Source organism: Anguilla anguilla, chromosome 9 (assembly GCF_013347855.1).
Source record: "Anguilla anguilla isolate fAngAng1 chromosome 9, fAngAng1.pri, whole genome shotgun sequence".
NCBI lineage: Eukaryota > Metazoa > Chordata > Actinopteri > Anguilliformes > Anguillidae > Anguilla > Anguilla anguilla.
In genome coordinates, this window is record NC_049209.1 from 43,440,927 (window position 1) to 43,463,804 (window position 22,878).

A 22,878-nucleotide genomic window follows, 5' to 3' on the forward strand; every position below is an offset into this window, starting at 1 on the left:
GCCAATAGGGCCCGGTCTCTGATTTCCCATTAAAACGTGCGGAGGCAAGGCACCAATGCACAATAAGGGGGGTATATCACTCTGCTTTTGTTTAACAGCAGGTGCACTGATTAGGGCCAGCATCACACTGGTACTTACCCTATCACTACACATATATATGCATCATTATCTAATCAGAGCGCTTAACTGCCTCATTATGCATAGCAACAACTGTGATAATAAGCAAATGCTGCAGAGGCAACTCTATTCAGAACATGAAGTGAAGAACACTAAAGAGTGCAGTAGTACGAGGGATACAGTCACACAAACTTGCAGTGTACTTGTTAGCGGGTGAAACTTTTCCTAACTGCATAGTCAAGTTCTAGATGCAGTAATTCTAAGACCTGTAAGCTTACAACAATCCATTTTCACAACAGTTCATGACATAAAACCTATCCTAGTTGTAATGCAGATTAATACTGAGTTTTGTGCCGAGTCACATACTATCAGGTCTTAATTATTCAATTTACATATACAGCAGCTCACGTTTGGCACATGACCCACTTCAGCCATTTGTATGGTCGGCCGGTTACTGAGGCAACTAAGATTAAGTTCCTTGCTCAAGGGCGTTCGGCTGGGATTTGAACCTGCAAACCTCTTGCGGTGGCCAGTCAGGGCCCCTAATCGCAGCAGGCTAAGCTCCCCGGAGCTGTGCCTCAGACGGAGGGCGCCGTGGCGGGTCGTTTGGGATGGCGGGCGCGTACGCTCCCGAGCCGCGCCGAAACACAGAGCTGTCACGGGGGCGATTAGCGGCCCGGAACGGCCGCCGCGGGACGCCGCGCGACTGCGGATGAGCCCTCGGGGGGGGGGGGACGTCCCGCGTTCCGACTGGGGCCGCTGTGCACCGCGGCGTCTTTACGACGGACTCCTGCGCACCGAACGAGGCCCAACGCCAACGCACCTGTGGTCAAATTTGTCCCCTGCGTATTTCATCTTCTTTAATGAGCACTTCAGCACCAAACGCATTACTTATTTCAGCGAGAACCGCGCATTAGCCGCCTAAACGGATTCCCTCCCCTACGGGGGTAGCTAGAGAGAGAAGAGGGAGAGTTCGGCCCGAAACGAAACCTCAGCAGTCACAGGACAAACAGCCCGTCCGCACTGCGACTCCCTGCGAGCGGATTCTTCCATCGCAGAAAAGACTGAATGCAAATCATCTTCTGGAGATCCCCTACCAAGCATTCTTCATCTCTTAGTTTACGTTGCTTTAATTGCATCCATTATCATACGCGATGGTGGAGGTCAGAGACGGAAGAGCAGGATACCAGCACACAGCATTCTGGGTGTAAGACCAGGCCCGATAGCCCTCTGCTCAGTGCCCCTTGTACTTTGGCCGAAAGCCCGCAGGACGTGAAATAGGACGCCAATAAAACCCCACCCAATTACGACGAGGGCGGTCCGGCGGAACCCCCCGGCACTCACCAGCTTCTGGAAGAGGTGGCCCACGGTCACCTTGTCGTCCCACTGCTGAATGTGGGGGTAGAGGGCGTCGTAGAACTCCTTGTGGATCTCGAAGATGTCCTGGATCTTGTAGAAGATGGTCTCGATCTGCTGGATGGTCAGGACCGGCTGGGACGTGGTCGCCGTGGCCTTCAGCGGCTTCATTGGCTGCGGGCGGAAAAGTGGGCGGGGTCAGCGGGCACCGTCACGAAACGGTCAGAGGGCGGGGGCGTGACGGGACAGAGCTACAGCTCTGATTGGCCGCGGGAGGGGAAACCACGCGCCACTTAGGAAGACGATTAGTCGCATACCTAACAGGTAGAACTGAATGTGAACTATGTAGCGGGAAATGTGCACCATGCTTTATAGAGAATGTCAACAGGCAGCCTATAAAGAAAACAGCTGCAGGGCAAATGCTCAGGTAACACCCTCGCCCACAGCAAGGAAAATTCATATTTGCTGTGGAATCACATTCCGTGAGGTTTATAGTCAAAAGGAACCACACTCTGACTCTCGAAGCCCTATTGTAATACAGAAAATGGCATAAACCTTGCTTTTGTATCTCAGCCAAAACCAAGTACCTACAAAACATTTCTGGAATGAGGTAAGGGAGAAGAAACTCTACAGTTAATCTCCGCCTGAGGCTTCAAAGAACCCGAAGCTATCAAGACCGCTAATCATTGACAACTCCGACCCACTGCATTTATTAGACAAATTTCAGAAGACACGATGTTCTTCGGTTTGACCGTACAACACCAGCGATAACTTCTTTCATTACAGGAATGAGAAAGTCCCCAAAACGAGAACGTATTTATGGAACCTTTTTTCAGAGGGGGATTAATCAAGCATAAAGCCTCTGAACGATTCTGACGGGCAGCAAGGCAACGTGGCGAATGACTCAACACGTCCTAAGCAGGCAGTCCCGCTCGCCCTCTTTGTGCACGAAGGCGGGGGGGGGGGGAGGGGGAGCTAAGCTCCGCCCCCCTCCGGGCTGCTTGGCAACATCTCCCGGAGATCAAAGCAAGACAGCTGATTAAGTCAGAATGCCCAGCTCAATCAGCCTGGAGGTGATAAGTCTGAGCCAGAGAGGAGGGCTGCCGGCAGTCAAGGGCGATGCGTCCTTCAGGAGTCTCACACACACAAAGAAACAGAGCACCATTAACATACAATTCTGTACCGCTCACATAGACGATACGGATAATAAGAACTGCCATCTAAAATGGCCTCCAAAAATCCTTTTGACCAATTGTAAATTGTAACCAAAAAGCAAGAATAACAAGCAGTATGAAAAACGTGATGTCGTAGTAAAAGGTTTTCTTTAGCTGGGCTTTGAATGAGCCCAACCTAAAACAGAGTGTATGCATTTTGTATTTAAGACCAAATCCTCAATTTGAATGGCCAGCTTCTCAGGAGATTTCAGGACTCCATCAAAAACCAGTCCTGCGAAGCATGCGATAAGCCAGAAAGAACGCCGCAATCGTTTGCGTAGCATAAAAATATTATTTACTGAATTAGTTTGCCCACAAACACACCGTAGCACACAGTCAAAAAAAAAACAAATGCAATCCAAGTGATAAAACAACAACAAGATTCCTCAGCACCCCGTGGGGGAAAAAAATACCCTGCGATAGCTCTGTATACGCGCTCGCGCACTTGATTTATAGGTCAGTTTCGACGGTAGTGTCTGCACGTCCAAAAAATTAAATATACATTAGACGGCTGCGGTGGAGCTAAACTTGACGAATGGCGGCATCGCGCAAAGCTGACCGGAGAGTACATCAGACATTTGCATCCGTACAAGCCCAGCGATTAATCACCCGCAGTCCTTCGCAGACTGGAAGACGAACCACGCCTTGCTCCTTTAAACGCACAGGTGGAAAGGCTAATAGTCCTGTCCATAAACTGCCCATGGAGCGGCACTGCGTGATTCACTGTCCTTCTGCCATGGCGCCAGAACACTACCGTAGTCCTGGGTGAGGTCGGGGCCTTCCCAAAGGTGAACCTGATCCTACTGAACACTAGACAATGGGTCATGTAACTTTTGTAACCAAAGTAATGGAGCAACAGCAAAGAATTAAAGGGGGCAGAGAGCAAGTCCACCATGTGAATCAGGAACCAGAGCTTTCACCCCTTTTATACTTTCACGTCATGCTTGAAATTACATCACAAACATAACTTTCCATGAGACCTGCTGTCTGTGGGATGGCCAATCCCGAATGACATCACTAGAAGCATAGTAGAGCATGCAGGTGGCTATCGCAGTGCCTGTTCCGGCGTAGGACCCCAGCATAGACCAGGCAGATAAAGACCTCCATTCATTACTGTGGAGGAAATGCCTCAGAGCTGCCTCTTGGGTCCCCAATATTTATCTTGGGCAGCACACCGCCGCAGGAGGAGCGCGATCCAACACCCGCCCGCAAACCCGACTTCCACTCTCCCCTGAACCGGTTACTCCAACCCTGCAACCCTCATCCGCGCTGAGCGAGAAGTAGGACAGGTTCAAATGAGCCTCCATACCTTTAATGACATCATCACAGGGCATTACTTTCATTCAATAAGTGACAGGGTAATTTTGCTTAGCAGGATAACCCTTATCCAGAGACTTGGCTGTCTTGGCCTGAGTGACTGCTTAGGTTAAATGAAGAGTGCACTGAAGAGTGCAAATGCTGTGCCCTACCTTGGCACTGAACCGGCAACTTCTGACTCTTTCTTCTAAGTTCCCTAATCAGGACCCTATACTGCTGCCATGCTGTTTAATGAGATTACGGTCGAGCGCTCGCTCCCCAAAGCCCACAAGCACTCATTAAGCTTCAGCTACACTGTGCACCTCGAGAGGTCACCCACAGCCATAATCCCCACCGCAGAGCTCTCTCTGCCGTATCCCCCCCCGTCATTGGCCGGATTGGCCGTCTCCTCGACAACCCACAAGCAGCCAATCGCGCGTCCGGCTGCGACGGGGATTTATAAGAACGAACGGCTCAACGTGTCACAGGCTCTGGCGCATTTTTTTTATTTTTTTTTTTGCGGGGAGAAACCCAGCTCACGCTCAGGACCTTCTGCAGCTGTAAAATAAAAAAAAAGAAGCAACCAAATGTGCTGCACTGCCGATCTGTCGCACAGGACGTGCCCGCGCCGTTAACCCTGCCGCCAAAGTGACCGGCGAGCAGAACGCCGCCCTCTGACGCTGCAGAAAGAGAGGGAACTCTGGCTCAGGTCACCGTTTCCTGTGCAACGGGACAGCCCTACCAGCAGAAATAGGAAACAACCCACAGGACAAGGGAAGGGCTGACTAAAATGTATTTCGAGGGTGGAAAACCCCCCTGAAAAAGCCTCCAAAATCAACAGCAGAACGAGCCGTTCCAGGTGAAAAGAGTGGAAGCTTCTAACAAGAATTCTAACGTAAATGAATTTTTCCAGGCAACCTTTATATTGGTAGCCATTTTGAGAAACTGCAAGCAAAATGCTTTTTCCCCCCCCCTTGCTGTAAGTGATAGGAACTATTAAGAAGCACTGTCTGATTAGCAATGTAAAAGTGTGGTAGAATGATTAATAAAATAAGCTTTTTTACAGGGGTAAAAGAACAGAACACGAAGAGAGCAGGGCTATTTCCTAGACCCGGGAGCGTTTTGGTGCTTTGCTTACACTACAGTTATTTTAAATATGGCGATGGTGTCACAGCAGCCCTGCTGCTGTGGCTTTGATCTGCCTGGGTCTCGGCGGTGAGGAGCACGAAGGAAGTGTAATTAGACCGGCTCACAGGGGACCAGAGGCATGTCCTCAGCCACCTTCAGAGAGCAAGATGCAAATACGCACATCGAGTGTGTTTTTTTTTTCTGTCCTCACAAGATGAGGCCCCTGCTGCCAGGGTTGTGGGGGTAATTTTAGCATAACAGGCTAACTAAAGGCTTTCACAGACCGGAAGCACACCTCCGGAATGCACTAGAAGGGCCAGAGAGCATTGGGGTGGGCCTGATGCAGCTTTCTGTCAATTAAACATGCTGCATCTCTGCAGGTAATTGTGTTTTTTTCCCCCTTTCTTTAGCGTCACCGAACATCGCAGAATTACACTGTACTCTACACTCAACCGATTTTTTTTTACAAACAGAATGATAAATTAGTGTTATTAATGTTAGCCCTTCAAATGTGTGGCTGTAAAAGCAGCCAGGCCTCTCATTTTCTCCACTCTCCCTGGCAGCCGTAAAATTGTAACCATCACGACTTGTTTTGTCTGGTTTTGGCAGGGGCCTAAGGGTGCTTAGCACAATTCTGACCCAGATCAGCTCTGTCTCAGGGGCCAGGGGCCCCAGGGGGGGCCATTTCAACCAAACAGCTCCAGACACAGCTTCTTATCGCAACCCGAAAACGAGACGACCTCTACGCTGAGGGGGGGGGGGGGGAAGCATCAGCACCAGAGGGGAATATAATATAAAATCTGCTGGAGGAGCAGTTTCAGAAGCCCTCTCAGCAAAGCTAGAGATACGGTATAAAAACTGCAGTTCGAAAGGCCCGCGTGATGTCAGTTAAACACATAAAGCAACATCCTGTCTGCGAGGGCTGACTCAGCACTTCCCCGGCTCATAAAGATGTGCTAATCTTCATGGCCTCGCTGCTTAACCAATCAGAACCCCTCTCTCCGCAAGCTCTTCCTATATTAAGTGACTACCAGCACGACTACTGACGGCACTTTATACCGAAAGCTTGCGCAGACCAGCTTCGGGGGCACTTTCGCCCCAACCGTAACTTATCATTCGCCCGTAAACACGCATTCGTTTACCGCCGCCCATAAACATGCAAACGGCTCCCTCAACTCCCTGTGCGTCACCGCTAATGTAGGAAGCAATTCGCACACCTCATAAAAGACTTTGTCCTCTGCTCAGACTGCGGAACCACAATGACCTTTGTCCTAAACGCACAGATGCCATTCTCCTTCCATAAAAAAATACAAAAAAATCTGTAACGCAAAGTAATGGTTTTGTGCATAAACCTAATGTTTTACGAGTAAACGTAAATTCAGTTTGCGGCACTGCGCGTAAACCTAATGTTCACATACAGTCGGCGTTTGGTATTAGGTGAAGGCGAGCACATGCTTAACGCTGAGCGGTGAGGAAGCAGGAAAAGGACGAAGCCGGGGGCTTGTCCTCACTCCTGTACCGACAGGAAACCATTCTGCTCGCCATCGTCCTGAGCTCAGCGCAGCGAACGCGCCGCAGAGCAGACCACAGGGCCCTAAGCAGGAAATAAACAATAAACACACCCGCAGAGCTCTCTGATGTGTCCTCCTCCGAGTCATACCATCCCCATTACAGGACCTGCCAACCTTTTGAGTACCAAAATAGTCAGTGTAATGCTTAGTTCACATGCTTTCGCACCACTTCGCTTTGCACACGACAGTCTGCAAGAGACACACAGACACACACACACAAGCCTTTCTTCATAATTCTAGTTTTGACTGTAGAAGTGATCAGGGAAAATTGTATAATTTGACTTGATTCTAAAATATCACTTGCACTGTACTGAGCTATATTATGATATACTTGCAAGTCAAAAGTTTGAGTACACCTGCTTAAAACCATTTTTTTCATGATTAATATTTCATTATATGATATGTGTGCTTATACAAACTGATAAGCATAAGTGAATTGCATTCAATTATTTAATAAAAATGGAAATAATTTATTTTGTATATTGTAACATATGTTTTCACTTTCAAGTATTTACAGAAACGAATGTTGTAATGTGACATAACAGAGTGTGCGCGATTCAAAGTTATAACAGGGAGTCTCCGTGGCGTTTGAGTTACTGCAGCTAAATAATTCCATCAGTTATTCACACCGTAGCCGTCTCGTAACGAGGCTAAATCGTATGCGAGCTACTACTACGGCTAACTATATACACAAATGTATCTCCTTAGGATATACCTCTTGAAATGCATCATCACGTAAAGTTACCGAACACGTTTTAACGTTTTATATGTTATATATATATTTTTATTTTTTTATTTTTATTTTTTTATTTATTTGTTTGCGTAGTTTCAGCTGGCATTTCGTACCTGCGTATTTTGACCAAGAATTGCGTGGCTGGTACACAAAATGCGTGCAGGTTTGGCAGGTCTGCCATTATGTGCTTTTGCGAGCAGGTCTGGCACGCCTGCCATGTGCGGTCCGTGTCCTGCGTGCGGGACCCCGTGGTGACCTGCTGCGCCCGTTTCGGTGTGTTCGGCACGCTTTTGGAAACCCCGGCGCGAGCGTGCGGGAGGGCGGCGGAGCGCTTACCAGCAGCAGGGCGTCCAGCTGGTTGATGTAGATCTCCTCGCTGGCCAGGAACCCGGAGAGGACCAGCTTCTTCATCTCCAGCCCTTTCTCAATGTCCCCCTGCGAGAGAGAGAGAGGGGCACAGACACGTGCATAAGAGAGTGCACAACACGGTAGCCTGCGCGTAAGACCACACTTGTCACGCATACACAGCACAGGAACCTGCGTTTAAGAGCACACCCGCCACGCATACACAGCACAGGAACCTGTCACATACACAGCACAGGAACCTGTCACATACACAGCACAGGAACCTGCGCTTAAGAGCACACCCGCCACACATACACAGCACAGGAACCCTGCGCTTCAGAGCACACCCGCCACACATACACAGCACAGGAACCCTGCGCTTCAGAGCACACCCGCCACACATACACAGCACAGGAACCTGTCACATACACAGCACAGGAACCTGTCACATACACAGCACAGGAACCTGCGCTTAAGAGCACACCCGCCACACATACACAGCACAGGAACCCTGCGCTTCAGAGCACACCCGCCACACATACACAGCACAGGAACCCTGCGCTTCAGAGCACACCCGCCACACATACACAGCACAGGAACCCTGTGCTTCAGAGCACACCCGCCACACATACACAGCACAGGAACCTGCGCTTAAGAGCACACCCGCCACACATACACAGCACAGGAACCCTGCGCCCGCCACACATACACAGCACAGGAACCTGCGCTTAAGAGCACACCTGTCACGCATACACAGCACAGGAACCCTGCGCTTAAGAGCACACCCGCCACACATACACAGCACAGGAACCCTGCGCTTAAGAGCACACCTGTCACGCATACACAGCACAGGAACCCTGTGCTTAAGACCACACCTGTCACGCATACACTGCACAGGAACCCTGCGCTTAAGACCACACCTGTCACGCATACACAGCACAGGAACCTGTGCATAAGACCACACCCGCCACACATACACAGCACAGGAACCTGCGCATAAGAGCACACCCGTCACACATACACAGCACAGGAACCCTGCGCTTAAGAGCACACCCACCACACATACACAGCACAGGAACCCTGCGCTTCAGAGCACACCCGCCACACATACACAGCACAGGAACCTGCGCATAAGAGCACACCCGTCACACATACACAGCACAGGAACCCTGCGCTTAAGACCACACCCGCCACACATACACAGCACAGGAACCTGTCCCCCAGTCCTCTGGGAGGTCCGGCTCTGACTGCTACAGTACACACCGTTTTCCACCGAGTTGCTCCGCTGCGTTACTGGTGCTGGCCACATTACAGGCCATTTTGGGGCAGAGTCGGCCAGCTGCGTAACTACACCCCTTCCATTCAGGGCTACAAAGAGTGGAAATCAATATGGAGAAAAAGACACATGCCACCATCTTTGACCAACACAAAACAACGGAGATGGAATTAAGATTACTGTATTTTGTTCGTAGGTAAAATCTCAAGCCTATACTGCTGCACGGCAAAGTCCAGGTAATGCCCCCAGTCTGGGCCAGCACCAGCATGCACTGGGCTGTCTTGTGCTATGGTGTAGCTATGGTAACAGGCCACTGAAAGGAGCACCAGCTGTGCTTCACGGGGGTAAGCAGCTTGCGGCTCCAGCCGCGCATTAGCCTGCTTCCTGCCATACAGCGGAACGGCATTCAGCGAACGGGTGGAACCCTCATTCTCCTGCACATCCGTATGCTAAGCACGGGGGGGAAGGGATTAAAGCGCGCGCGTCTCTTTCAGAGGAAGCCTAATGAGGGGAACTCTCTATGGCGGGTTAATGAGCGATTCACTCCGCGAGAGAGCGTCTCCGGCCCCCCTCCTCCCCGCTCGGCGCCCGATGCTCCGTGGGGAAGAACAGGAGGGTCATGAATATGCATGACCCCGGCCGCCGATCCGTGGGAAACTGAAGGGGGCGCCACGCGGAACAGCAAACGGCTCGCTGGTCCCGGAGACCGAAGCTTCGGCGCTGGCTGTGGGTAGAGCTCCACCTCTGGGTGGCACAGCTCCCCCGTGGAGGGGCCCAGGGGCCCGCCTCGCAGCCTCGCTGAACCCGCCGCCCGCCACAGGTCACGCTCTTAACACTGACCAGATTAAACAGGGAAGGTGAGCTTAAAGAGAACGATCAGAGCCTCTCCGTTTAATGGCGCACGGAAAAGCCTGTCCGCTAGCCACAGCGCTAACCCAGATGCAGAGAGCAAACGGCCTACTGCAGTACCCATACGGTGTGTGAATGTGCAGAAGCAGAGAGTATACAGCCCACTGCAGTACCCGTACGGTGTGTGCATGTGCAGAAGCAGAGAGTATACGGCCTACTGCAGTACCCATACGGTGTGTGAATGTGCAGAAGCAGAGAGTATACAGCCTACTGCAGGACCCGTACGGTGTGTGAATGTGCAGAAGCAGAGAGTATACAGCCTACTGCAGTGCCCGTACGGTGTGTGAATGTGCAGAATCAGAGAGTACACGGCCTACTGCAGTACCCGTACGGTGTGTGAATGTGCAGAAGCAGAGAGTACACGGCCTACTGCAGTACCCGTACGGTGTGTGAATGTGCAGAAGCAGAGAGTACACGGCCTACTGCAGTACCCGTACGGTGTGTGCATGTGCAGAAACAGAGAGTATACGGCCTACTGCAGTACCTGTACGGTGTGCATGTGCAGAATCAGAGAGTACATGGCCTACTGCAGTACCCGTACGGTGTGTGAATGTGCAGAAGCAGAGAGTATACGGCCTACTGCAGTACCCGTACGGTGTGTGGATGTGCAGAAACAGAGAGTATACGGCCTACTGCAGTACCCGTACGGTGTGTGGATGTGCAGAAACAGAGAGTATACGGCCTACTGCAGTACCCGTACGGTGTGTGGATGTGCAGAAGCAGAGAGTACACGGCCTACTGCAGTACCAGTACGGTGTGCATGTGCAGAATCAGAGAGTATACGGCCTACTGCAGTACCCGTACGGTGTGTGAATGTGCAGAAGCAGAGAGTATACGGCCTACTGCAGTACCCGTACGGTGTGTGCATGTGCAGAAACAGAGAGTATACGGCCTACTGCAGTACCCGTACGGTGTGTGCATGTGCAGAATCAGAGAGTACATGGCCTACTGCAGTACCCGTACGGTGTGTGCATGTGCAGAAGCAGAGAGTATACGGCCTACTGCAGTACCCGTACGGTGTGTGAATGTGCAGAAGCAGAGAGTATACGGCCTACTGCAGTACCAGTACGGTGTGTGAATGTGCAGAAGCAGAGAGTATACGGCCTACTGCAGTACCCGTACAGTGTGTGGATGTGCAGAAACAGGGTAAACGGCCTACTGCAGCTCCCGTAAGGAGTGTGCATGTTTTGGTATATTTGTATAGGAAGCCGCAGGATTTATTTCCTCTTTGCAAACAATCAATGCTCTGTGCTGTGTGCTGTTCTGTGAACAGAAATGTGGAGCCACAGCAGAAAAACACCTCAGGCCCCATAATCTCCACTCATTTAGCCATTTAGTTTTCAGCATTTTGGAATTGCATAATTGCATGTTACATTTTTTGAACAAGTTTTATTTTCATGTGTTGCATACTTTGGAGGGACCAATCATTTAATGGGTCATCCCATCGCTGTGGTGTCCCTCGTTGATTTGGGAGAACACACAGTAGCAGAGGCGTCCTCCGATACAGTAAGCAATCACTGCGTTTCTATTGTGAGCGAGTAACGGAATTCGCTGCCCACAGAAACCCTCCCGATTGTGTTGCTATTTGAGAATATGGTTTGGGCATTGATTCTGCACTGTGAATGAAGTTAAGGGCAGAGCCCTATTCAGATGGTGCGACCACACGTGAATGGCATGCGTGCAGATGTGCAGAGGCTCGGCCTGGCTTCCCGGACCTCAGCCTGCGCCAGCCACCAGGGCCAGCCTCCCATTGGCCGGCACGGCGCCGTTTCCGTGGCAGCGGAAACAATACCGCATGGGCAGGGGCGGGGCTTCCCTTCCGCTCCCTCCCACGTTCCTCTTCGCCGCGGAGCCGGGAGCGGAGATAAGCCAGGCACGCACAGCACCGTGTGATCTAAGGAAGGCGTAGGTATGCGTGCACATGTGTGCGTGTGCGCATACGCACATTTACGTTTGTACATCTAGATTTTATTTCCCATGTTAGGCAAAACAATTATGATGGGCAAATCCAGCTGACAGGAATAATAAGAAGTCTGAAGTACTCGTCTTTGATAATACCGTTATTCAGTTGAACAAAGTTTGAAAAGCCTGTGTTTTGCTCTCTCATTGTGTTTCAGTTGAGCTCTGTGCAGCTCTCCAAACACAGGGCTATGCCTGTGCAGTTGTGAGCACTACTGTTCCAAACACAGAACTACGCCTGTGCAGCTGTGACCACTACTGCTCCAAACACAGAACTACGCCTGTGCAGCTGTGACCACGACTGTTCCAAACACAGAACTACGCCTGTGCAGTTGTGAGCACTACTGTTCCAAACACAGAACTACACCTGTGCAGCTGTGACCACTACTGCTCCAAACACAGAACTACGCCTGTGCAGCTGTGACCACGACTGTTCCAAACACAGAACTACGCCTGTGCAGTTGTGAGCACTACTGTTCCAAACACAGAACTACGCCTGTGCAGCTGTGACCACTACTGCTCCAAACACAGAACTACGCCTGTGCAGCTGTGACCACGACTGTTCCAAACACAGAACTACGCCTGTGCAGTTGTGAGCACTACTGTTCCAAACACAGAACTACGCCTGTGCAGCTGTGACCACTACTGCTCCAAACACAGAACTATGCCTGTGCAGCTTTGAGCACTACTGTTCCAAACACAGAGCTACGCCTGTGCAGTTGTAAACACTGCTGTTCCAAACACAGAACTACGCCTGTGCAGCTGTGAGCACTTCTGTTCCAAACACAGGGTTACGCCTGTGCTACTGTGAGCACTACTGTTCCAAACACAGAACTACGCCTGTGCAGCTGTGAGCACTTCTGTTCCAAACACAGGGTTACGCCTGTGCTGCTGTGAGCACTTCTGTTCCAACAACAACTGGCGCGCCAAACAAGCCGTGCTCTGCGGACCCCGTGTTTGCTCTGGCTGGGCGAAAGTTTTGGCGCTTTGACGGAGCCGGACGAGCGCGGACACACCCGCCCTGCCAGCCGCCCTGAGCTCACCGTTCCCACCTTCTGAGTCAAGAGCCCTTTCATACAAGCACAACGCCGGCCTTCAAACATCAGGCCCGATGACGAACATTAAACAAAACAGCGTTTCTTTTCAATACCAAGGACCGGATTGCATTCAGACCAGTGGGGCACAACTTTAAATATCAGGTCCGGCCGCCTTATCGTTCAGATACAACACCTGGCCTGTATAAAGGAGGTCTACGGTCTATTCAAACAACCATATCGCCAACCTTTACAAAAGAGGCCTCAGGAAACATGATGTCTGGAACAAATTTTTGTTCCAGAAACTTACATGAACTTGAATGAATACAGCATTTATGCCAGCCCAGAGGCTCGGTACAGGAGTTTCAAAAGAAGTTGAATATCCTCAGTTCTTCTGCCAGAAACATCTCAAGGTTAGACTAAAGCTTTTCCTGGTGTCTCCAAATCTCTAAAGGCACAAAACAATCAAGTAAATAAATAAAACTAAATAAAATAATAAAATAAAACAGAACATCTATACTACATTTCAGGACAATGTAGTCACCACTCTGATTATATATATATATCAAGTAAACTGAAAAAATGACGAAATTTGCTTTTTATTTTCTGAATATTAGCTTTCGCAGAGATCTGTAAGCTTAATGACAGGTTTGAGAAACAACATTGTGTGCAAATTAAGATAAACAGAAGTACCAACAGAGCTATCTGCCAGGGCTAAACACAATGTAAGCTCCATGCTGTCCTAACAATCTAGCCTAAAATCAGTGCAACTCTTTCATGTCCTAATCACACTGTTTTATTTGGTCATAATAAGCTCCTTATCAAGTGAGACTCTCAGGAAAAAGACAAAAACAATGGCATTGTTTCAAGGAGTTGAAATAATAACTCTGGCAATGCTGATAAGACAAGGCTAAATCACTACACAGCACACTACACTAAATTTATGGGTACTTCTGGGTAGACCAAAATGTTATGCGAGTAGTTTCTCAAACTCATTTCACTTTCAGGATTTTTCAGGCCCACACTGAAGGATACGCGTGTACAAAGGGGGCCATTATGACATCATAATAAGAGGCACAGCGAATGTTCTATGATGATGATGATGTACAGCATTTCCATGGTGATTAAGTTCCCCTGGATCACATGACATCTCAGAGCCAACGGTTGGTGTTTTGCTTTCGGTTGTAAAACTGCCTAAGTGCACTTACAGCATCTGTCAATGAGTCACTGGCAGCCACCAGTTCGGCAGCCAGAAGTCTCGCCGCACAACAATAAACATGCTAACAGGTAAACCGAAGCCAGCCTTTGTTTCGGCGGCGTATCGCGTCTGCTAGCGTGCTAAACCGTAAATAGCGATTCAAGCCATTGTTCTCGCGTTTCACAATAATACGCACGATAATATCTCAGGATTTGGCCAGGAAACGTAGGGGGGACACAATTGTCTGTTTCAGGAAGTGTCCCCGTGTTTTCGGCCGCTGAATCCGTGAAGTCCTTTTGAACCGATTCGCAAACAGGCCTCGCTCCCGACGCTAGGCTAGCTGCTACGCGGCGGCCGTCAGGCGGCACACGAGTGAATGCAGATGGTCATTAAACCCGGTCAAAGAACAGCTGGCGCGGAGGTTCCGGGTCTGCAAATGATCAACGCGGCTTTGAGCCCGACGCCAAGCAAACCTCAGGTTAATTACGACTGCGGAAAACACACAGGCTGCGTGTGAACCACTGTCCTCTGTAGTTTCTGCCTTCAAAATAGCTCCACAGACAGCCTGCTCTCTGCCACTGGACGTGAGACCAGCAGAGCAGCGAGTGCAGTGTGGAAGATGAAGGTCAGGAACCGCCAGGAACTCTGGGACTGAAAGACTTACGGCAGGTTGTAACCCCTCCCCAAACCACAACACCCCCCCCCCTTCCAGTTTGAAGGGTTTCATCATGCACACCCACATTACATTACATTACAGGCATTTAGCAGACGCTCTTATCCAGAGCGACGTACAACAAGTGCATTAGTTCAAGGTGCAGAGGTGCAACCACCATCTCCCAAACCAGCACCACTGAAAGCAGAAGGGGGGGGGGTGGGGAGGTGAGTGGGTGTGACAGCCCCCCTCTAACATTTATGATTCATCCTTGTGATTAACACCCCCCCATAAAAGCAAGGCCAAAAAAAGCCTGCGTATCTTATCAGCAAGACAGCCCCGGTCGGATCTCCACCACGCAACACGCCGTCTCAACCCATCGCCGACGACGGCAGACGCTTTCGGCTTTTTCTCCTTCAGGCAAAAAGCTTCTGAGAAAATCACCATTTTTTGGGAAGGGGGTGGGGGGGTGGTTTAAGACCTCCTCCGTCGGAGAGAGCGGGGCGTCTGAAACAGCCGCTGACTTAGACGAAAGAGTACGGCAGAAGTTCGCCGCGAAAACTCGCGCTCTCTTTTCCAAGGACCGCGATTTGCAGCCGCTGGACTTCGGCTAGAGACGCGCGGACCCGCGGGAGAGCGAAAAAAACCTGCCACGCAGAGCCGCGCCACATCGTAAAAAAAGAGTTTTAATACTTTCCACTGCGCTATTTTTAGCTCTGTGAAACGGCCAGAGCCACTGCAGTTAAGATGGTGAGCGGTGGAGAGTTTCTCTTCTTTGTAGCGGGCTTTCTTTTTCTCTCTCTCTCTCTACCTCTCTCTCGTGCTCTCTCTCTCTCCCTGTCCCGTCTCCTACGCGCTGGTCGTTCTCACCTTAAAGGGCCTGTGGTTCGGAGCGCTTTCCTCCGGCATCAGAGGACTTTCCAAGTCCAGCTCCCCGCTGTCAAAAATGTCCTCGTCGTCCAGGACCCTGTCCAGAAAGCCTATGACCTCGTCCTCCTCCTCCATGTTTGCGAGCGGGTTCCGATCTCGCCTTCTCACACTTCCCCGGGCCTGCCGCGACACATCAGCCTGTCCGTCAGAGCAGCCCCGGCAACGGCCCCGGCAACAGCCCCGCGGGTCTCTCTGGAGCACAGCTGTGTGCTCTGGTGTTCTCTCTCTCTCTCTCTCTCTCTCTCTCTCTTTTTCTCTCCCTCCCCCCTTCTCTATTACACGCACAGGCACAGACAGTTAGCTTAGCTGTGCGTTTCAACTCCACGTAGCTGCACTGCACTCACAGACACCTAAGATTACGAGCGCACACGCTCACACACGCACACACACACACGCACACACAGCCCCGCTCTCCCACACTGGCCGGCTCACGCTCAGGCAGCGGAGGCCCCGCCTCCTGCCACGCCGGCTTCCTGAGTCATCATCGAGCCGTGAGCTCTGGCGGCCGGCCCTCGTCCAAACGGCTCCTCGGCAGGCGAGCGAGCGAGCGAGCGGGCGGGCAGGCGGGCGAGCGAGCGGCCACTTCCTCGAAGCGCTTTCCCCTCCCGTGGAAGCGGAGCCTGCTCTCTTCTGAGCGCGCTCACGACCCGCCGCCGGGGGGGGGCGGGGAAGGTTTCCCCCCCCCCCAACCCCCCGCCGCTCTGCGGAGCCGTAAATTACAGGAGCTCCCGCGCCTCCGCCGGGTCGGGCATCTCCGCGGACGCCCGCGGTGGACCTTTTAACGCAGCGTAATCCCGCTAGGCTGGGGCAGCGTGCGCTAGCCCCCCGGCGCTGCCGACGGGGACTGGCTGGAGCAGACCGCCAGCCTTTACGACTGCAGGATGAGATAAGGTTGCACAGGAAGTGAACGCGCACGGACGCAGACGTCATAACGTCCCGGGTTTCTAAAAAAGCACGACTGCACCTACGACAGGGCATCGCAGAGAAAGAGCACCGAGCCTGAGAAGAGACCCAGAAACCCCCCCTCCATGCTAGCTACCCCCTCTAACTGCCCCATGAGTCTAGGTAAAGTACAGGGTACATTTAACATGGCTGTAACAGCAATAACACCATAAGAGATAGTGGCGTGATAACAGGCTAAAATGGACAACCTTTGATTGCCTGCTTAAAGTGTGGCCACAGAAAATACCCAGTGAAAGTTTTCAGGTGAAAAGTCGGTGCAAAGTCAGTGAAACGCTGTCCAGGCGTTCAGGTGAACACCCAGCAACGTTTATTTGAAAAGAGAAAGTTTTACAGCCGACTAGGATGCAGCCAGGCTATATGCGAGTAAACCCTGAGCTGTATCGTGCTTAGCCTCGTCCGTTCGTGTCAAAACGTCTCTCAGCCTAGATTACCGCCCCTCTAGACGTCTAGATTCTGGCTTTTGCTCGCTGGGTATCCGTCACCGTGACAGCTTTTCACAGCGCCCGATTCAGGAGCAATTCACACTGTTTTCTGCTGCCCGCACTTGGCAGCCTACACACAACGTGAAAACATCATTGGCTAAAGTGGCCATTACTCCTGAAGAGACAGCCAATAGGGTCCACTGCGAAGTAGATCATTTCCTCTCTGGGGTTTGGCTGCCAAAGATAGCAGTTTAAGAACCGTCCCTGCGTGAAATTCAATGTACTTTTTTTTTTCTTTCATTTTCAACACCGCATGCCAAATTGTTATTTATGGTTTCATTTGTACAGATTAGCTGATAAAACTATTTTTCATTTTTAATTAGATTTTCTTGTCTTTGGCTTTACTTCAAAAGACTGTGTTATATCTATTACAGCTCTCAAGTCGACCACCTCTGAGCTGCTCTCAACTCCATCCGACAACGCCGGCGACTGGAACAGCCAGGACGAGCAAGACGACAGCTCAAGCGCTTACAAATAATGACACGCTGCATCCCCCCACTTCCTGTGTGAGATGCCTCTAATGAATGTTTGCATGGGATATGGGGTGGGGGGGGGGGGGGGTCGGTGCGTGGTATGGGAAAGCCTGAATTTCCACTTCAGGCTCTGAAAGCACCCCCCAACCCCCCGCCCCCCCAGCTCCCACCCTCTTACAGCCCTTTACTGGAAGAGTGTGTGGCAAACAGGGAAGTGTGTGTTGTGCTTAGGGGAGGCGCTCAAAGTAGCATTCCACTACACTGCTCCACAGACACACACGACCATCAGGAGCTTTAAAAGCTCAAATGCAATTTAAGAATTACAGGTTTGGCAATGTTAGAATACCTGAAGGACACTGTACAGCCTCCGTACTTTAAGATGCTAGAAAAGCATACAAATCAGTATGTGTGTCTGTGTGTGTGTACAGTATGTGTGTGTGTGTGTGTGTGTGTGTGTACGAACACACACACATAAAATAACCATTAGCATTAGCATCAGCAAGGAAACCATGGCTCAGTCTAGTCTGGAGTCTATTGTCCTACAAACACTCACAACGCCTCTTACGCAGATTGAGAGAAGATTAACACACCCTGGCACAGCTCTCTGGCTATTTTCGGCTCTAGAAACAGGGAAACGGACTCTTGCGTGTCACGGAGAGAAACACGCAACGACTTCGAGGCAGTTTCCTCATTTCATCTTTTTTTTCCCCCAAAACAGGCGCGAGACAAGCGGGTAGCGCACTTTTTTTTGTTGTTGTTGTTGTTGTTGCTCGTTTTAAAACAAGGCCGTCCGTCCTACGGCGGCAAACGCGGGTCAGAGAAACCCGACGCTACCCCCCCGAGGCTGCGTTCGGACAAAGCCGCGGTGTTCACCGGGGGCGTGGACGTTGGCGGGCGGCGTTGGCGGGGCTACGCGCGCGGCCTGTCCAAACACAAAGCACAAAGGCGCCGTGGACTGTAAGCCGAGGAGCGTGGGTAATGATTAACGTTAGCTCCCGCCTTAACGCTGGCTCCCCCTTTTCCCTACCGCCTTCACCTGCTTTGACAGGGCGGGGCACGGCGAGCATGAAGTAAGCTCAGGTACGAAAGAAGGGGGAACTCCCAAACCCTGTGACACAGTGAGTCTTGGCTGCTAGCGTTAAAAATCAGGGCCTGTCTCACATTTCAGGATACCTGCCTGAATACGTCAGATCAGTAAATTGCTCACAGATCAGGCGATCTGCCATTGACAGAGAGAGAGAGAGAGAGAGAGAGAGAAAGAGAGTGAGTGAGGGAGAGAGAGACAGAGAGAGAGAGAGAGAAAGAGAGAGAGTGTATGTACCATAGAGGTATGTACACAAATCAGAATTAACATCAGTTGATAATCCATTTGATTCTCTGTAAATAATTCACCATAATCCACTAAAGCTGACTAGTGATTGTGTAAGTAGGACGGAGTGTAGCACAGTGGGTAAGGAACTGGACTTGTAACCAAAAGGTCGCAGGTTCGATTCCCGGGTAGGACACTGCCGTTGTACCCTTGAGCAAGGTACTTAACCGAAATTGCTTCAGTATATATCCAGCTGTATAAATGGATACAATGTAAAATGCTATGTAAAAAAGTTGTGTAAGTCGCTCTGGATAAGAGCGTCTGCTAAATGCCTGTAATGTAATGTAATGTAAGTGAGAGGATTTACACCAGGAGTGACATTGCAGAATGCAACAAGCACTCAAGAACAGAGAGAGAGAGAGAGAGTGTGTGCCCGGTGTATGTACACAAATAGGAATCAACATCAGTTGATAATCCATTTGATTCTCTGCAAATAATTCACCATAATCCCTTGAAGATGACTCCAGTGATTGCGTACGTGAGAGGATTTACACCAGTAGTGACGCTGCAGAATGCAAGAAGCACTCAAGAACAGACACGTGTATGATTCCCTGCAGGAATAAAAGGCCAGTTTATATAACCCATCCCCGACATAACAGCACTTAAGTCACAGAACAACAAATACAGATCCGCTTGCCCAAATCCACCATCCCACCGCCATTCAACATGAAGTTGCCCACTTCCACCACTAGATGGTGTAGTATAATCTATTTTAGAGAATTAAGTCTAATGGTAAAACCGCCTTTACAAAGGGGAAAAACTACATGAAAATGGCTAGATTTATGATTTCACACCCATTTACACACAAAAATAGGGAAATTAAAAATGAATAACAAATAATATATAATGGATAATACTTAATAATAAAGCAAATAGTACAAAATAAGTTAGACTTATTGGAAATTCAAGATAATAAATAATGTTTTGTACAGAAATATTTGTTCCCAATTATAATATAATAAGACCGAATGTCAGTTTCCACTGAAACCTTTCCCAACACAGCGTGGACCAGCTTTCACACTGACAGCTCGTGTGCCAGTTTTCACCAGTCACGTGACCTCCCCACCTTCGCACATGCTCAGTCAGGCCCACCCCGACGCAGGCCTGTGACCTCACAGTCAGGCGCTGGTGTAGGAGGTTCAGGGCAGGGTCAGCCTGCCTCTCTCCCACTGAGCGCTGGGACAAAGAACTGACGGAGACACGCTGTGCCGCCAGCATCGACGGCAGTTTAAACCGCGCCCGCGGTCACGCTTCGCTAAAATAAAGGAAAAGCCAAGGAACGCAACCAGCGGGGGGGTCCGGAGCGTCTATAAATCTGCGTAACGTGGCCCGAGGACTCGGTGAGCGTTCAGTACACCCGACTGAGCGCCCCGTTCACGGTCTCATTTTAAAATGCAGACAGTTCGGCGGGGGGATAATTCATGGCACCGTCTTGCAGAGCGGGGGGCTCTCCAGCCTTGTGTGGGCCCCCCCCCCCCCCGTGCGGCTGGGGGTTTGACTCCCACTGTGGCAGTTTGTCTGTCGGAATCCCATCGCTAGCTGTTGTCCCCCTCTGCTTTCCCACCGTCTGAATAAAGTTAAATCAATACGAAAAGGTTCGGCTTTCCACTCTCCTTTAGAAAATAACACGGATCGTTTAAAGGTTATTACCTTGGAAGTCACTTAATTGAAAATCAAGTAATATAGTGTTCTTTTCCATTAGGTTCATTCCGTAAAAGCAAGGAGCCTGAGTCACAGTTCAGAAATATAATTTCCCTCCTTGAGACTGCCAGTCTGACATCACGTTAACCTCATCATCTCAAACAAGTCAGTGATGAACGGCCACATGATTTCTAACTCCCAGAAGCACCTCTTTCCGCCCCATTCTCAGGGGGGAGTCTTCAGAGAATGTACAGGAGGCTGTTATGAATCAATTAATTAGCTTGTACAGGTGCCTATTCTGAATCATTAAATTAACTCAGGCTCATTTAATTAACTTTATCTTTCATTAATTCAGCTTTCAATTAAAGTATTTAGATTCCTCAAAACTTTCAGTTGAAACTAGTGAAATTCTAAAATTGACTTTAGCCTGCTTGTACTACCCAGAATGTTTTAAAGTATTTAAGACATCATTAAGGGACATTCCAGTTCCAGTTTTCAACAACCCTTTGCCTCTGATGTCCTTTACTCTCTCTCTCTCTCTCTCTCACACACACATAAATAATCTTGGGAAAATAAAGAACAGAAAGGCGGCTGTGTTTACATTCTTTGTGGAAACGATGGTCATTGTGCTCATTCTCTCTTTGAGAAATGACTCGTGAGCGTCACGGACAGACGACGGGTAAAGCACCGAGCGGCTAAATAGCGGGCGGCAGTTGAGCGCCGTGGAATGACATCATCATCAATCAGGCTCGGCCCTCCTCCAGAGGAGATGACTTCAGTGAAAAGCGGGGGGTCTTAATTCACCGCCTAATTGCGGAAAGGGGAGGAGCCGGGGCGGCGAGCGAGCGGAAGTCGCATTAGAAACGACTCAGAGAAACAGGAGCAAGAGACTCGCCAGCCCCTTCGTTAGCCTGCGCGCGGCTAACGCCTTTAGCAGAACACCACCACAGTGCCTGTGCTCTCCCCATGAATCTTTGGCCTTTGCACGCTGGTTTCCTGTTTCCTGTTGCCGCTTCCACTTCCACAGACTCCTGACTCTACGCGAGGTAACTCAGGTTCAAACCCTCCGGTGCCGCCACTCTCCCGGAGGACATTAACAGAAGAGAAACAGCGCCGCCCTACAGGGAGGGAATGCCCAGAGGAGCGGCAGAGCCAGCGGTGGTTTTTTGGGGACGGGCGTTCTGGGACTCACCCCCGGCAGCAGCCCCTCGTGGGGCGTCGGGGACATGGCCTCGCCGTCCGGCCCGCGGGCGCACAGCTGGGGCGACATGGTGGGCGACTCGTCTATGAAGGGCATGGTCTCCGAGCCGTCCTGGGACTTGCGGTCCTCGGCGGCGTCGCCATCGTAGCCGTCCGTGTTGTAGTTGAAGTCTGCGGGGGAGGGAGAGAAGGCGGGGTTAAGGCCATTTAGGGGCGGGACTCACAGAGGTGAGTGACACGCAGACGCCCTGCTCTGAAGCCTCGCTGACTGACACGCACTGTGCAGCGCAACGCAGCACAGCGCACCCAACAGGGAACTTGTGTTTAAATAGAGAGCCAAGAGACTCAGACGCTGCCTGTGGGACCACAAGGCACACCCTTACCTTGACTACATGCAGCACACAAAGCTGCCATGCTGATGTAGAGCAGAAGTGCCACTGCCCGAGGCTCACAGTGTGGGGTATAAACGCTAGGGAACTGCGCCTGTTGCCTAAAGTTTGCAGGTTCGATCGGCAAAAGTTGAAATGAAAACGCAAGTGTGGTTGAAGCTCTGGATAAGCGTACCTGCTAAATGCCTGTAATCCAATGTATGGCAGTTAGTCCTCTGTGACTGTCAAAGCTGTACATAAATGCACTGCATAAATATATAAACACATAGTAATAGCTTTACGGGCCCAGTATTTCTGATTGACAATGAAATACCAGCCAGTCAAAAAATTTCCCAGCTGACAAACAATGGATTCACAACAGTTGATCTGCAACGAAAATTACAACAAACGAAAAAAATTTTGCTGCCGTAAAACTCAAAACCAAATTTCTTTAGCGGCACAGAGGAAATACAGCAACAATGAAACATTAATACCAACAACCTTCAGATCCGTCTTTTGAGTGGCTAAATAAATACAATGGTGTCAACACTATCCATTTTCCCCTCTCAGGTGACAGAAGTAAATGAATAACTGTCTGACGGTGCGCTCGCGCGGGCGGTAACCGTGGATTTCAAGGCCGTATCCAACAGAACGCCGCGCGCCA

At 50.4% G+C, this 22,878-nt stretch overlaps 1 protein-coding gene across 5 annotated transcripts in view; it reads right to left on the bottom strand.

The window, feature by feature from the left end:
- Window positions 1-22,878, bottom strand: part of abr (ABR activator of RhoGEF and GTPase) — a 171,956-nt gene that overhangs the window by 91,342 nt on the left and 57,736 nt on the right. For 3 of the 5 annotated variants that reach the window (XM_035433222.1, XM_035433223.1, XM_035433224.1), the window contains exons 2-4: window positions 21,839-22,017; window positions 7,752-7,850; window positions 1,462-1,647 (exon numbers count right to left, since the gene is read on the bottom strand). In XM_035433222.1, the coding sequence (XP_035289113.1) occupies window positions 1,462-1,647; window positions 7,752-7,850; window positions 21,839-22,017 (464 nt within the window). Of the gene's footprint in view, window positions 1-1,461; window positions 1,648-7,751; window positions 7,851-15,658; window positions 16,265-21,838; window positions 22,018-22,878 lie in introns of those variants that run through there. The other 2 variants (XM_035433226.1, XM_035433227.1) reach the window with 2 other exon arrangements.